General features: G+C 46.3%; 1 protein-coding gene across 1 annotated transcript in view; it reads left to right on the top strand.

Moving 5' to 3' along the window:
• Positions 1–13,199, top strand: part of tenm2a (teneurin transmembrane protein 2a) — a gene marked incomplete at its 5' end in the record, with an annotated part of 299,282 nt that overhangs the window by 144,371 nt on the left and 141,712 nt on the right. Inside the window, 1 exon segment of the mRNA XM_083786230.1 lies at positions 12,360–12,605. Coding sequence (XP_083642356.1) covers positions 12,360–12,605 — 246 coding nt within the window.

Here is a 13,199-nt window from a genome sequence, read left to right as displayed (position 1 = left end):
GCCCCCGCGGTTCACGGCGCCGTAGGCTGAGACTAATGGGCCTGGCGACGACAGTGTTCTGACGCCATCCGTCTGTCTCTGTCAGCCGCTATGTGACCCGGAACGCCATCTGTGGCGTCGCCTTCAGCTTTTTTGACCTCCTTAACCGTTATTTTGAACTTTATAGCTATTGAAGTGCTGCTCTACGAGCTTGTAGATCTGCTATTTTTGACATGAAATAGTTTGAGCACCACTGCAGAAACAGAGAGTTTACAGTGGTTCCCAAAATGGGGTCCTTGAGGGGGTCCCAGGGGGTCCCCATGCAGCTAAATTATAGTTTGTAACCAAATGGACCCTTATGGGTCTGTAACTCTGAGAGTGTATTGGAACGAAATAGATCCTAACGGGCTCATTTGGTTCCATTTGTGCACTCTCTGAGTTAACCCATTTTGGTGTTGGCATCACGTCGTGCTTTAGCTATTGAAAAATAGCAGATCTACAAGCTCACAGCGCGCCACCAAGTGGCGCGCTACGAGCTTGTAGGTCTGCTATTTTTGAAAAATCGAAGAACGACTGACATTTTTTTAGAATCTGATCTCAGGTCAGAATGGGTTAATCAGACCAGTGTGTGTGTGTCCAGTGGAAACCTCGTATGAATCTGATCTCAGGTCAGAATGGGTTAAATGAACATTGATTATACAATATAAATGGAGGGTTCCAGAGATAGAAATGCCATTAAATGGGGGTCCGTACAGTGTACAGTGTCTGCCTCTCTGCACTGAAGCACTGCTGCAGTGTACAGTGTCTGCCTCTCTGCACTGAAGTACTGCTTCAGTGTACAGTGTCTGCCTCTCTGCACTGAAGTACTGCTTCAGTGTACAGTGTCTGCCTCTCTGTACTGAAGTACTGCTTCAGTGTACAGTGTCTGCCTCTCTGCACTGAAGTACTGCTTCAGTGTACAGTGTCTGCCTCTCTGTACTGAAGTACTGCTTCAGTGTACAGTGTCTGCCTCTCTGTACTGAAGTACTGCTTCAGTGTACAGTGTCTGCCTCTCTGTACTGAAGTACTGCTTCAGTGTACAGTGTGTCTGCCTCTCTGTACTGAAGTACTGCTTCAGTGTACAGTGTCTGCCTCTCTGTACTGAAGTACTGCTTCAGTGTACAGTGTCTGCCTCTCTGTACTGAAGTACTGCTCAGTGTACAGTGTCTGCCTCTCTGTACTGAAGTACTGCTTCAGTGTACAGTGTCTGCCTCTCTGTACTGAAGTACTGCTTCAGTGTACAGTGTCTGCCTCTCTGCACTGAAGTACTGCTTCAGTGTACAGTGTCTGCCTCTCTGCACTGAAGTACTGCTTCAGTGTACAGTGTGTCTGCCTCTCTGCACTGAAGTACTGCAGCTTCAGTGTACAGTGTCTGCCTCTCTGTACTGAAGTACTGCTTCAGTGTACAGTGTCTGCCCTCTCTGTACTGAAGTACTGCTTCAGTGTACAGTGTCTGCCTCTCTGTACTGAAGTACTGCTTCAGTGTACAGTGTCTGCCTCTCTGCACTGAAGTACTGCTCAGTGTACAGTGTCTGCCTCTCTGTACTGAAGTACTGCTTCAGTGTACAGTGTCTGCCTCTCTGTACTGAAGTACTGCTTCAGTGTACAGTGTGTCTGCCTCTCTGTACTGAAGTACTGCTTCAGTGTACAGTGTCTGCCTCTCTGTACTGAAGTACTGCTTCAGTGTACAGTGTCTGCCTCTCTGTACTGAAGTACTGCTTCAGTGTACAGTGTTTCTGCCTCTCTGTACTGAAGTACTGCTTCAGTGTACAGTGTGTCTGCCTCTCTGCTCGGTTGGCCCGAGCCCATTGTTTATGAGCCCAGTACGTTTACTTACGAGTCGTGCCCCGGGGAGTTGCATCACGTTTGCAAGAGAGTGTTTATGTGAAAAAAACACACACACACACACAGACACACACACACACACACACACACACACACACACACACACACACACACACACACACACACACACACACGTGTGCACTTACAGGTATATATATACACGCATGCACAGAGGCATGCGGAGTCCGTTGGGTGCAGGGACTTCCATATTCCTCGGGGTCAGGTGATGCAAGTTGTGCTAAGTGTGTGCATGGATGATGAACTGTATAACACGTTGCAAAAGTGCGCAAGAGGGAGGTTCATGTGTTCGTGTGTGTGTGTGTGTGTGTGTGTGTGTGTGTGTGTGTGAGGGTGTGTGTGTGTGTGTGTGTGTGTGTGTGTGTGTGATGTGTGATGAAATCGTTACAGGGAGGGTCCCTGGAACAATACATTTTCAGATGGTGTTGGCGGTCCGATTATACATATATTTTTTGGGGTTCTTGACATGAAATTGTTTGAGAACCACTGATACAGAAATATGTTTTTTTTTGTTCAGTCTGATTTAGAAGACATTTGTAGAATCTGGTCCTCAGGTCTTTAACGGGTTAAAGACTTCTCGAAATGAAACCTCATGTCACGCTCTCAGAGTTACAGATCTATTTAATGCAGCTGGTGTGACCTGGAAAAAGCTTTCCTGGTATTTCACCCTGAAACATTTGTGTTGTTATTCTAGTCCTATAAAGCTTTCTTCGGTCGAGATAACCGCAAAATGTTAATTTTCTTCCTAAGAGGTTTCTGTTGTGTCTGTGTGTCTGTGTGTCTGTGTGTGTGTGTGTGTGTGTGTGTGTGTGTGTGTGTGTGTGTGTGTGTGTTTTTTGTGTTGCTCAGACCGACGGCAAAGAGTTTTGCTGTTAACCCATTCTGACCTGAGATCAGATTCTAAAAATGTCAGCCGTTCTTCGACTTTTCAAAAATTGCAGACCTACAAGCTCGTAGCGCGCCACTCGGTGGCGCGCTATGAGCTTGTAGGTCTGCTATTTTTCAATAGCTAAAAGCATACATGATGCCAACACCAAAATGGGTGCCCGTTCAGAATGGGTTAAAACAAAGAGCTCATTCATAATGCACTTTCCGACCTCTATCTCTTGACTATAAAAAAAAAACCAGTGCACGCTAGCATAATAAAAACCACCGCCAAAAAAAAAAGCTCCACGCAGCTCCTTGAGTTTATTATTAAATGAGCATTGGTGCACTTTACGCAATTATTGTTATCATTGTGTTTTAACCCCGTTTTAACGCAACGACCGTGGGAGTAATTGGGCCATTTCTTTTAAAAGCTCAACCTTCTCTGGGGTCGCTGACTTTATTCTTCACTTCACTATTATAATGTGTTTTTATGTATCCGTTCTATTGCTTTGCAACGGCATCCATGCCTGGTGAATTCACACACATCCGACCTGCACTCACAATACCACGCGTACCACGCGTGCACGCACGCACGCACATGTGCATGTGCGGTCGGTAGCGTGTGCGTTTTGTGTGTCAGTCAGAACGAGGAGGAGGAGGAGGAGGAGGAGGAGGAAGAAGAGGCTATTTATTGTGATTGTTTTCGTGGAGGGCCGGGCTCTTGGAATCCTTAACCCATTCTGAACGGGCACCCATTTTGGTGTCGGCATCATGTCATGCTTTAGCTATTTAAAAATAGCAGATCTACAAGCTTGTAGGTCTGCTATTTATTTTTTTATCGAAGAACGACTGACATTTTTTTAGAATCTGATCTCAGGTCAGAATGGGTTAATCAGACCAGTGTGTGTCCATGTGGAAACCTCGTATGAATCTGATCTCAGGTCAGAATGGGCTAACAATAGCATCAGTCCCCGGAACAACGTGATGTAATTTATATGGTAATGTACACCGCTGGCCGAGCCACGCCACGCGCGCGGACATCTCTGACAATGGACAGCGCGGGTGTGCTGCGGAATCCTAATGTCATGTGTATAGGAATGCACACGCGCACGCACGCACGCACATACACACGTACCTGCCATGCAGTGGAGGAGTATAGTGAGTTTCAAGTAGTGTATGCAGATAAAAGGCCAAAAATGGCCACCACAAGCCAACATCGCCATGTTGCCTTGTGGTGGCCATTTTCTCAACATTCCATTCATGCCACGGACATACAACATGAGAGGCAATAATATGAGAAATAAATAAATAGATAGCCCTACATGACCATAACAAGTCTGTAACTCTGATAGTGTTCAAATGGAACCAAATGGACCGTACGGGTCCATTTGGTTCCATTTGAACACTATCAGAGTTAAGGGGGTCTCTTCAAATGAACATTTGAGAACGTATCCATATACATTTTGAAAACTGACATGGTACATTCTGCACATTGAGTACTTTCTACTTTTGGTACTTTCATTATATTTTGATACCAATAAATACTTTTGTATACTTTTGCTCAAGTAAACTTTGAATTCCGGACTTTTACTTACTTATGGTTTGAGCCTAAATGACCACTCTGACATAACCAGTCCCCCCCCCCCCACACACACACACACACACACACACACACACACACACACACACACACAGTTGAGTTGAGGCTTGTCAGGTTTGGAGGGGAGAGAGAGAGAGAGAGAGAGAGAGAGAGAGAGAGAGACAGAGACAGACATAGAGAGAGGGGGCTATAGTCTGCAGTGTCGCTAAAGAAAGGACAGAGCCTATCATGTGAGCAGCGTCATCACAGAATAGCCCTCAGATCACTGTGATCTCTCAGTCTTTGTACGCACAAAGAGACAGACTGAAATACACACACACACGTGCACACATGATCACCGACACACTAGTGCAAATACACGTGCACGCACGCATGTGCACACGCACACGCACACGCACACGCACACACACACACTGACAACTCCCCCTCAGTCCAACATCTGTGCTGACAGCAGTGGTGGTAATGAATCTCTGCATGCATGTCACCTCTCTCTCTCTCTCTCTCTCTCTGTCGCTATCTCTCTCACTCACCCATGTACCCATTTCTTATGATTTCCTCTTCTCTCTATCAATGTAAAAAAAAAAAATCTTTCTCCGTCATCTTAAAACACGACTATATGCTGACTGTCCTAAACCTGCTATAGTGAACAGAAGCCTGCCTGGCCGTATATACACCAAGAGCGTGCATGTATGCATGTGCGTACAAGTGTGTGTGTGTGTGTGTGTGCGTGTGTGTGTGTGTGTGTGTGTGTGTGGTGTGTGTGTCGCGTAGACGAGAAAGGGATGGCGGAGAGGGAGGATGGAGGGATGATGAATGGCTCTCGTTAGAGGGGTAATTTGTCTCTCTCTCCCCCCGTCTGACGAGGCTCCAGCTGTCGCTGGTTCCACTCCCTCCTCCTCCTCGGCCCATAACCCGTTAAGGTCTGGAACGCACCTGTGTCACTTTATAGAGCTTAATGCACTTTTTTTAACCCTCATTTAACACTTTAGCTGTTTGGATGGGCGGGGGGGGACGGGGGGGGGGGACGACAACAAGATATTTTCAGATTCGCGGGCGAATACAGACAACTATGCGGGTCCTTGACGTGAACACGCACTGATACCGTCTTTCAGAAAACTGTCAGAATTTGGAAGGCATTTTTTGTAGAAAGTCTGCATGGTCTCAATGGACTAACACTCCTCACCTCCACCAGATGGGCATACGGGACGCGACGGGACGGACGGACGGACGGAGCGAGGCGTAGAGAGAGAGAGAGAGAGAGAGAGAGAGAGAGAGAGAGAGAGAGAGAGAGAGGAGATGAGAGAGAGAGAGAGAGAGAGAGAGAGAGAGAGAGAGAGAGAGAGAGAGAGAGAGAGAGAGAGAGAGAGAGAGAGAGAGAGAGAGGGAGGGAGAGACGGAAATAGAGACAAGGGCAACATGGAGGAGAGATGATGGGGAGAGGAGGAGAATGGGGCCCTTCCCCTACTTCCTTCACAGGTGTTGCAGATGATACTAATGAAGGCTCTGTTCCATTCTGGTCAGACATGAGTCAGGGTGTGGCTATTGTGCATGTTGGCTCACTGGAAACACTCTGCTACACAGTGTCCTTGAGTACATGGTTTTTCCAAATGGCCCCGTACAGGTCTGTAACTCTGAGAGTGTGGAAACGGGGTCCATTCGGTTCGATTCGTACACTCAAGGTTATGGGGGGTCCTTAAAAGAAAAAAGTTGAGAACCACGGCACACTAAATGGAACAGAGCCTTTAATCAGAGCCGACTCATCGGTAACACCTTTGAAGGAAGTAGAGGAGCGGCAGGGAAGTAAGAATAGTTATTCCGTGTGCAGAGCCCATTGATGAAAGAATGGGAAGGGAGAGGCGGAAGGGAAAACAAGAGCAGTGGTCGAAAAACTACTAGTTTTGTAGTTTTTGAGTGGTGCAACCACTCCATAAGGAACAGCAGTGTTGGTCCACCTGTGTCCGCCTATATGTATGTGACGTTAATGAGCACCAGTATATTACTATTAGTACCAGTACGCTGTTGTGCCAGAAACAGAGAGACAGAGAGATAGTGCTGCGCTTTGGAATAGCATTGTGGGTTTGAGCTGACAGGACCTTCAATCATCAAGTTTTTTTTTACATTAAATGAAATATATATTTTATAACCATGCCATGTCCATGTGATCTACCTGCACAGCTTTTGTGATCTATACTGGTATAGATCACGATCTACCTTTTGAGCACCCCTGGTCTAACCGCATGTGCCTCCCATCCATAGAGCGCCGAAGTCCTGACGTCACTCGCTCATCGTGGTTCTGCCTGCTTCACGGAAGTCATTTCTCTATGGAGAATAACACGGGGTGATCTTAATATCGTCTACTATAAGCGTTGTGGTCAAAAATAAACAAGCTGTCTCTGCGTTATTGTCAGGGAGGTGTCTCTGTATCGTTTGCGACAGTCAGTCACTCATAAATGATACAGTCTGTTTCTACCGAAAATGTGACTCATTCAGTAGCAGTAACGATAGCGTTTCCTCTCAGTCAGTTGACTCTACATATCCATATGAGTGAAACCATGTTTTATTTTTCAAACACAGTTCTTGTTTGAGGCGATCTAAAATCCTACAAATGCAAATAAAATGAACCCGTGGATTTGCGCCCTCTACTGATATTGGCGTCAGACTTCGGTGCTCTGTTCACACCAATCAACACTTGAGGGGGAGAGAGAGAGAGAGAGAGAGAGAGAGAGAGAGAGAGAGAGAGAGAGAGAGAGAGAGAGAGAGAGAGAGAGAGAGAGAGAGAGAGAGAGAGAGAGAGAGAGAGAGAGAGAGAGAGAGAGAGAGAGAGAGAGAGAGAGAGAGAGAGAGAGAGAGAGAGGTTATGGATAGCGTACACTCCGTACAGGTGGTTGAGTGGGGCCTGTTGAAATATGGCAATGAACAAATCATCCAAAGAACAACGTGAGCTCGTTGCCAAGTCCTTGTTCTAATAACACAAAGCAATTTCCACTGACCTTTCCCCGAAACGTGCAGGCGTGAAAAAAAAGAGCGTGTTAAAGATGCCCCACAGCATAATTGCTAAGGAGATTAAAGTTCCCTTAATTGCTTTTGGCCAACTAGTGCAATTTTTCCTTTTTTTGTAATTAAAGTGATTTAAAATATTAATAACCACCCCTTTTTTTTTTGCATGGACGTCGTGCCTGTACCATGCACGCACACACACACACACACACACACACACACACACACACTCCACACGTGCGAACACCGCACATTCGCACGCACATTCACACGCACGCACGCAGAGTATAAATAAGCCACAGCTTTGACTTTTCTTTGACCGACATCAACCAACAGCCTCATCAAGGTCTGGTGGAATATGCAAATGTCGAAGTGAGCAATCGATTAATTTCCTTTTTATATGTCCATGGCTCTCTCTCTCTCTCACACACACACACACACACACACACACACACACACACACACACACACACACACACACACGGACATATGCACACACACGCAAACACTATACCTAAACAGAAATACAAGTCTCTGGGGGGTACTTAACATGAGCTGTGCATCGATCCATCCCGGCTCTGGTTTCCATGACTTGCTGGACAGCAAAGTCTGTCTGTCTGTCCTGTCTGTCCTTCTGTCTGTCTGTCTGTCTGTCTGTCTGTCTGTCTGTCTGTCTTGCCGTTAACCCTAGAACATCTACTGTATATTTTTGTCACACATCACTATACACAGGTATATTTTACCCACAATGTAAAATATTCCATAAAACATATTTATCATCAAATATATATTGAAGTACAGAAATACATGGCAACTCGAGGTACAGGCATTTAATATTTCAACCAGCCATTGTGGTGTTTGGGGATTATTCTCTATCACTAAACATGGGTGAAATTCACCGCCTGCCTGTAGAAAAAAAACAGGGATGTGCGCAGGGAAACAAACATACCTTCTATGATGTCACTGAGCAAGTGAGCGTCACCCACCTCAGACATCAGCAACATTATGAAAATTAGAAAAATATAATTGTCCGGGTGAAAATGTGTTCTAAGACCTGACCTCTGATAGACCCTATGTTGCTATGTCAGTGGCGCTCAAATCTTTTATTTTGCCGTGACATTTTAGTTTTAGTTTAGTAAAAGCTTGTGTTATGTATCCAGATTTGAATTGTATTAGCTTGTACTATGTTTGACACCCATGGTGGTTGTTCAGTGTATTTGTACTCTTGTATCTTATGTTGATAACCTAACAAGCAGGAAGTGCTTCTTATTTTGGTATGCTCACAAGCAGGAAGTGCTTCTTATTTTGGTATGCTCACAAGCAGGAAGTGCTTCTCAATCATCTCAAGGTCTTGCCTGAGGCAGGTCCATGTTGCTGATGGCCTTCTTGCTATCCTTCATGGTTTACACATGGCATCGTCTGTAAGTTGCTTTTTAGTGTGCAATTAAACTAACTGCATTAGTTTCATAGGTAACAGGTGCATCATTCTCTTGTGTGAAATGTACAGTATGTTTGGTTAATATGCCAACCACTATGCAGCCATGCTAACAGAGCATGCTAATTCATGTTACAGTTCTGACATGTAGACTCTTATGTTTGTGTTGGTGACATGTTATGTATAGGCCTTAAATACTATAGCTATGCGTGTCTGTTATTGTTAGTGATGCAACATGCATAGTATCAATTTAATTTCTTTTTTACTTTTATAATGTTGCATATTTTTCTCATTTGTGTGTTCCTGTCATTTTGTCATTCTGCAGTTTCACACTTAGCTACTAAATACAACACAAGCCTGTTCTTTGGAGCTCGATTAGGAGTTTGTTTAGATGTCTCTCTGGCCGAATATACGTCCATGGGGACAACGTTTTGTGAGAACAGAACAGCTTGCGATGATATCTCCATTGATTTTGTTTTCCGCTGTTACCAGTTCACCGTTTGCACTAAAAAAAAGTGACCAATACATCATGGTCCTCCGCGACACCTCCGCGATTTATAGCGAAATATGCGTCTCTCTAGTCGTAATTACACCACATCTGTATGCTACTTACGAGCGGGAAGGGAGAGAGATGAACAGCTTCATAGCTTTTTAAATGCCGAAGCTCTGTTCTATTTTTTTTTTGGTACTTGTTCTCAAGGTATTGTGGTTTGGCACTGCAGAAATGCATAAACACATTCACTGCCATTGACATATACCGGTAGATTTACGTCTAATCTGGCGTTAAGCGCCAGTGACGTAGATCTACGTCATTATGGTCTTCTATATTTGGTGTATGACGATAATAATACTACTAATAATAACAATAATAATAGCTCAGATTTATATAGCGCTTTTCCAAGTACCCAAAGCGCTTAACACGATACATCACGGTTGTATTCTACATGCATTAGCTCTGGGGTTGTTAGGCAATCGAGTCAACAGAAAATTAACTGGAAACAAGATGGCCGCGCCCATCCACTTGTAGTCCTTTCAAACGGGCAGTGATTAACGCGCCTAGTAATTCATTTTCAATGAGATCTGAGAAGTCGAGGGGCGACAACGCAAGCGTATTTACGTGGGCGCGGTCCCGTCAAATTGTCGCGCACGTGCTCGTTACGTGCACCCGCCCGTGACTAACCAGACCTGGATTCTGCTTAACTTCTTTCTTTTTTTTCCACGCTTGGCGTTATTGCGCCCCTCATAAACAGACCTGGGGCTGATCCAGACCCTCATGATCAGTCGACAACGTCCGTGTTAATCCATGTCTGAAAATACCTTTATCCCAGATTGCGCCCCCTGCTGGTCAAAACAAGCTTCGTGCAACCCGACCACCGACCAAAGAACCGGCGATCGTCGTGGGCACACAATGTGTTCCCCGGGGTGAAAGAAACGACAAGTCACAACAACACGCAGCGTTTTATCACATTTGCTGAGGGCTAACGGACAGATTGGTGAACCAATCAGGGCGTGCACAAATCTCAGCCGGGACCCGCCCCCTCTAGACCAGAAACCTAACACGTTAGCTCAGGCTAAATAATAACTGGCAGTGAGTGTGTTAGAGGAATGACAAAAGGAATGACCAAAAAATAAAAATAAAACTCCGTCCGAGTGTGAGCGAATGAAGTTTGATCAACTATAACGAGGCAAGGCGTTGCTAACCTTTTTCGGTGAAGGACAATATGTCCTATAAGATTGAAGAAGAAAATAGGCTTTATTGCCAAGGTTATTTGAGAGGAGAAAGAAAAGAGGGGGGGGGGGGGGACATTTGAAGAGAGAGAAAACTCCGCCATGCAAGCGCTCGAGGCTGTCATTATTTGAAATATGGAATGGAATCGGAAGGGAAAAAAAATAAGTGATTATCAGTGTGCCGACGCACGGCCTGTCGGCTTCCCTAATTAGTGGCACTAATAACTGGCGGTCCTTCAGTGGGTTTGTGCGGACGCCGTGGCCTCATTCTCACCACATTGTTGATGGATTGAGCCGCAAATATGGCAGACATAATTATTCCATATTATGATGAGGCCGGGTCTCTAAATAGAAGTTATTAGACCTCACTCCTGAGTCTGTGTGTCCTTGATTCGGAGCCTTTGGGAGAGTATAGACTGAATTCTCTCCATCCACCCCCCCCCCCCTCTCTCTCTCTTTCTCTCTCTCTCTCTGTGGGGGGGGTGTGGGGGGTGGGCAGCCTGATTGTGATCACGACCGTGTGTCCCCCACGGCTTCCACTATTTAAAGCCGCAGCAGAGCTGATCATTTTCCCTTGTCTCAGCACGCACGCACATGTTGAGATATAAAGGACAATATATAGTATAATGAGGTCCTCGCGGAAGCATAATCTTATCTAAGCATGTGTGTGTGTGTGTGTGTGTGTGTGTGTGTGTGTGTGTGTGTGTGTGTGTGTGTGTGTGTGTGTGTGTGTGTGTGTGTGTGTGTGTGTGTGTGTGTGTGTGTGTGTGTGTGTGTGTGTGTGTGTGTGTGTGTGTGTGTGCGCGCACGCATTTGTGTGAGGCTGCGCAGCAACAGTGACAGTTGGTGAAAACAAACGAACAGCTATTTTCGTGCTCGGACCCAGGGACACACATAGCTCTGCATAGGAGTGGTTGCACCACTCAAAATGGCAAAGATGTTTAGGGATAAGGGGTTTAGCGGGGACGGAGATACAGCCACAATATACTCTTTTGACTAAAAATCCATTTAGTTCCGGTCACATTTTAGACACCCGAAATGCTCGTCTAATTTTAGTCGCCTAAAATATCATGAGATTTTAGTCGACTAAATCTGCAGTTGATTTAGTCGACAAAAATGCATTTTTGCGGTGTCTGGATGGTGGACGTCGTATAATGGCTGATTTTAAGACTTGGTTGACTGACTTGTCTTTTAGCTCTTCTGGATCTTGTCTCCGCACTAGTCCCTCTGTAACATTTGTGACCAGATTTGACTGAGAGCCTGCCATCGCGCAAATTCCAGCGGAGAAAAACTTTTCCCAAAATGAGTTAATAAGCAGAGGCAGACACTTCACATACTAGAGCATGTCTGAAAGACGTGTCAGAGTTGAAATCTACATGGAAATATGAAATAAATGCTTAAACATGTAGCTATAGGTGTAATGTTGGAGACCACAGAAGTGAACCTTTCAAGCCTGTTTTCTCAACTCGCTGCAAAAGCCATATCTCTAAAACCGGTGGGTCAAACTGAACAACCAATATGTCAATTTGAAGCTATGATTCCCCGTTTTCATATGACATGAAAAAAAACGGAAATTCAAAAAAATCCAATGGCAGTCCCTCAGTCAAATTTGGTCACATTTTTTGTCTAGTTTTTAAATCGGCTGACAAGATTGACAATATTTTGTCTTATAGTTTTAGTCATCGTAGATACTTTATATTTGGTTTTCGTCAGTGAAAAAAAGGTAGCCGACATTTTTCGTCATAGTTTTAGTCGACGGAATCAACACTAACTGCCTCTCTCTCTCTCTCTCTCTCTCTCTCTCTCTCTCTCTCTCTCTCTCTCTCTCTCTCTCTCTCTCTCTCTCTCCAGGTCGCCCCCTCCCTCCCACCTCCTCCTCCAGCCTGCTGCCCCCCTCCCACCCGTCGGGGGTGTCCTCGGCCACGCTGCACCACCCGTCCCCCGGGGGCCCGGGGTCTCCCGGCGGTCCCATGCGCGAGTGCCAGGTGCCCCTGCTGGAGAAGAACATGAACTCCACGCATCACTCCTCCTCGCACCTGGACTCGTCCCGCCCCGATGACGCCTACCTGCTCCGCTCTCAGCCCTCCTCCAATGCAGGTAAGACCTCTGTCCGTCCATCACACTTTTGCGTCATCTCAAACGTTTTCAGGTGGCGGACCCCGGCCTGAGGTAACACAGTCCCTCCTGTGGGATCGTGGGGCCAGTGTAAGGCGCTTTAGGGCCCCGGCCTAAGGTAACACAGTCCCTCCTGTGGGACCGTGAGGCCAGTGTAAGGCGCTTTAGGGCCCCGGCCTAAGGTAACACAGTCCCTCCTGTGGGATCGTGGGGCCAGTGTAAGGCGCTTTAGGGCCCCGGCCTGAGGTAACACAGTCCCTCCTGTGGGATCGTGGGGCCAGTGTAAGGCGCTTTAGGGCCCCGGCCTAAGGTAACACAGTCCCTCCTGTGGGATCGTGGGGCCAGTGTAAGGTGCTTTAGGGCCCCGGCCTAAGGAAACACAGTCCCTCCTGTGGGATCGTGGGGCCAGTGTAAGGCGCTTTAGGGCCCCGGCCTAAGGTAACACAGTCCCTCCTGTGGGATCGTGGGGCCAGTGTAAGGCGCTTTAGGGCCCCGGCCTGAGGTAACACAGTCCCTCCTGTGGGATCGTGGGGCCAGTGTAAGGTGCTTTAGGGCCCCGGCCTAAGGAAACACAGT

The sequence above is a fragment of the Protomyctophum parallelum genome (genome assembly GCF_964188405.1).
Source record: "Protomyctophum parallelum genome assembly, chromosome: 16".
Taxonomy (NCBI): Eukaryota; Metazoa; Chordata; class Actinopteri; order Myctophiformes; family Myctophidae; genus Protomyctophum; species Protomyctophum parallelum.
Note: the sequence above shows the minus strand (reverse complement) of the source record. Positions and strands in the feature narration are given on the sequence as shown.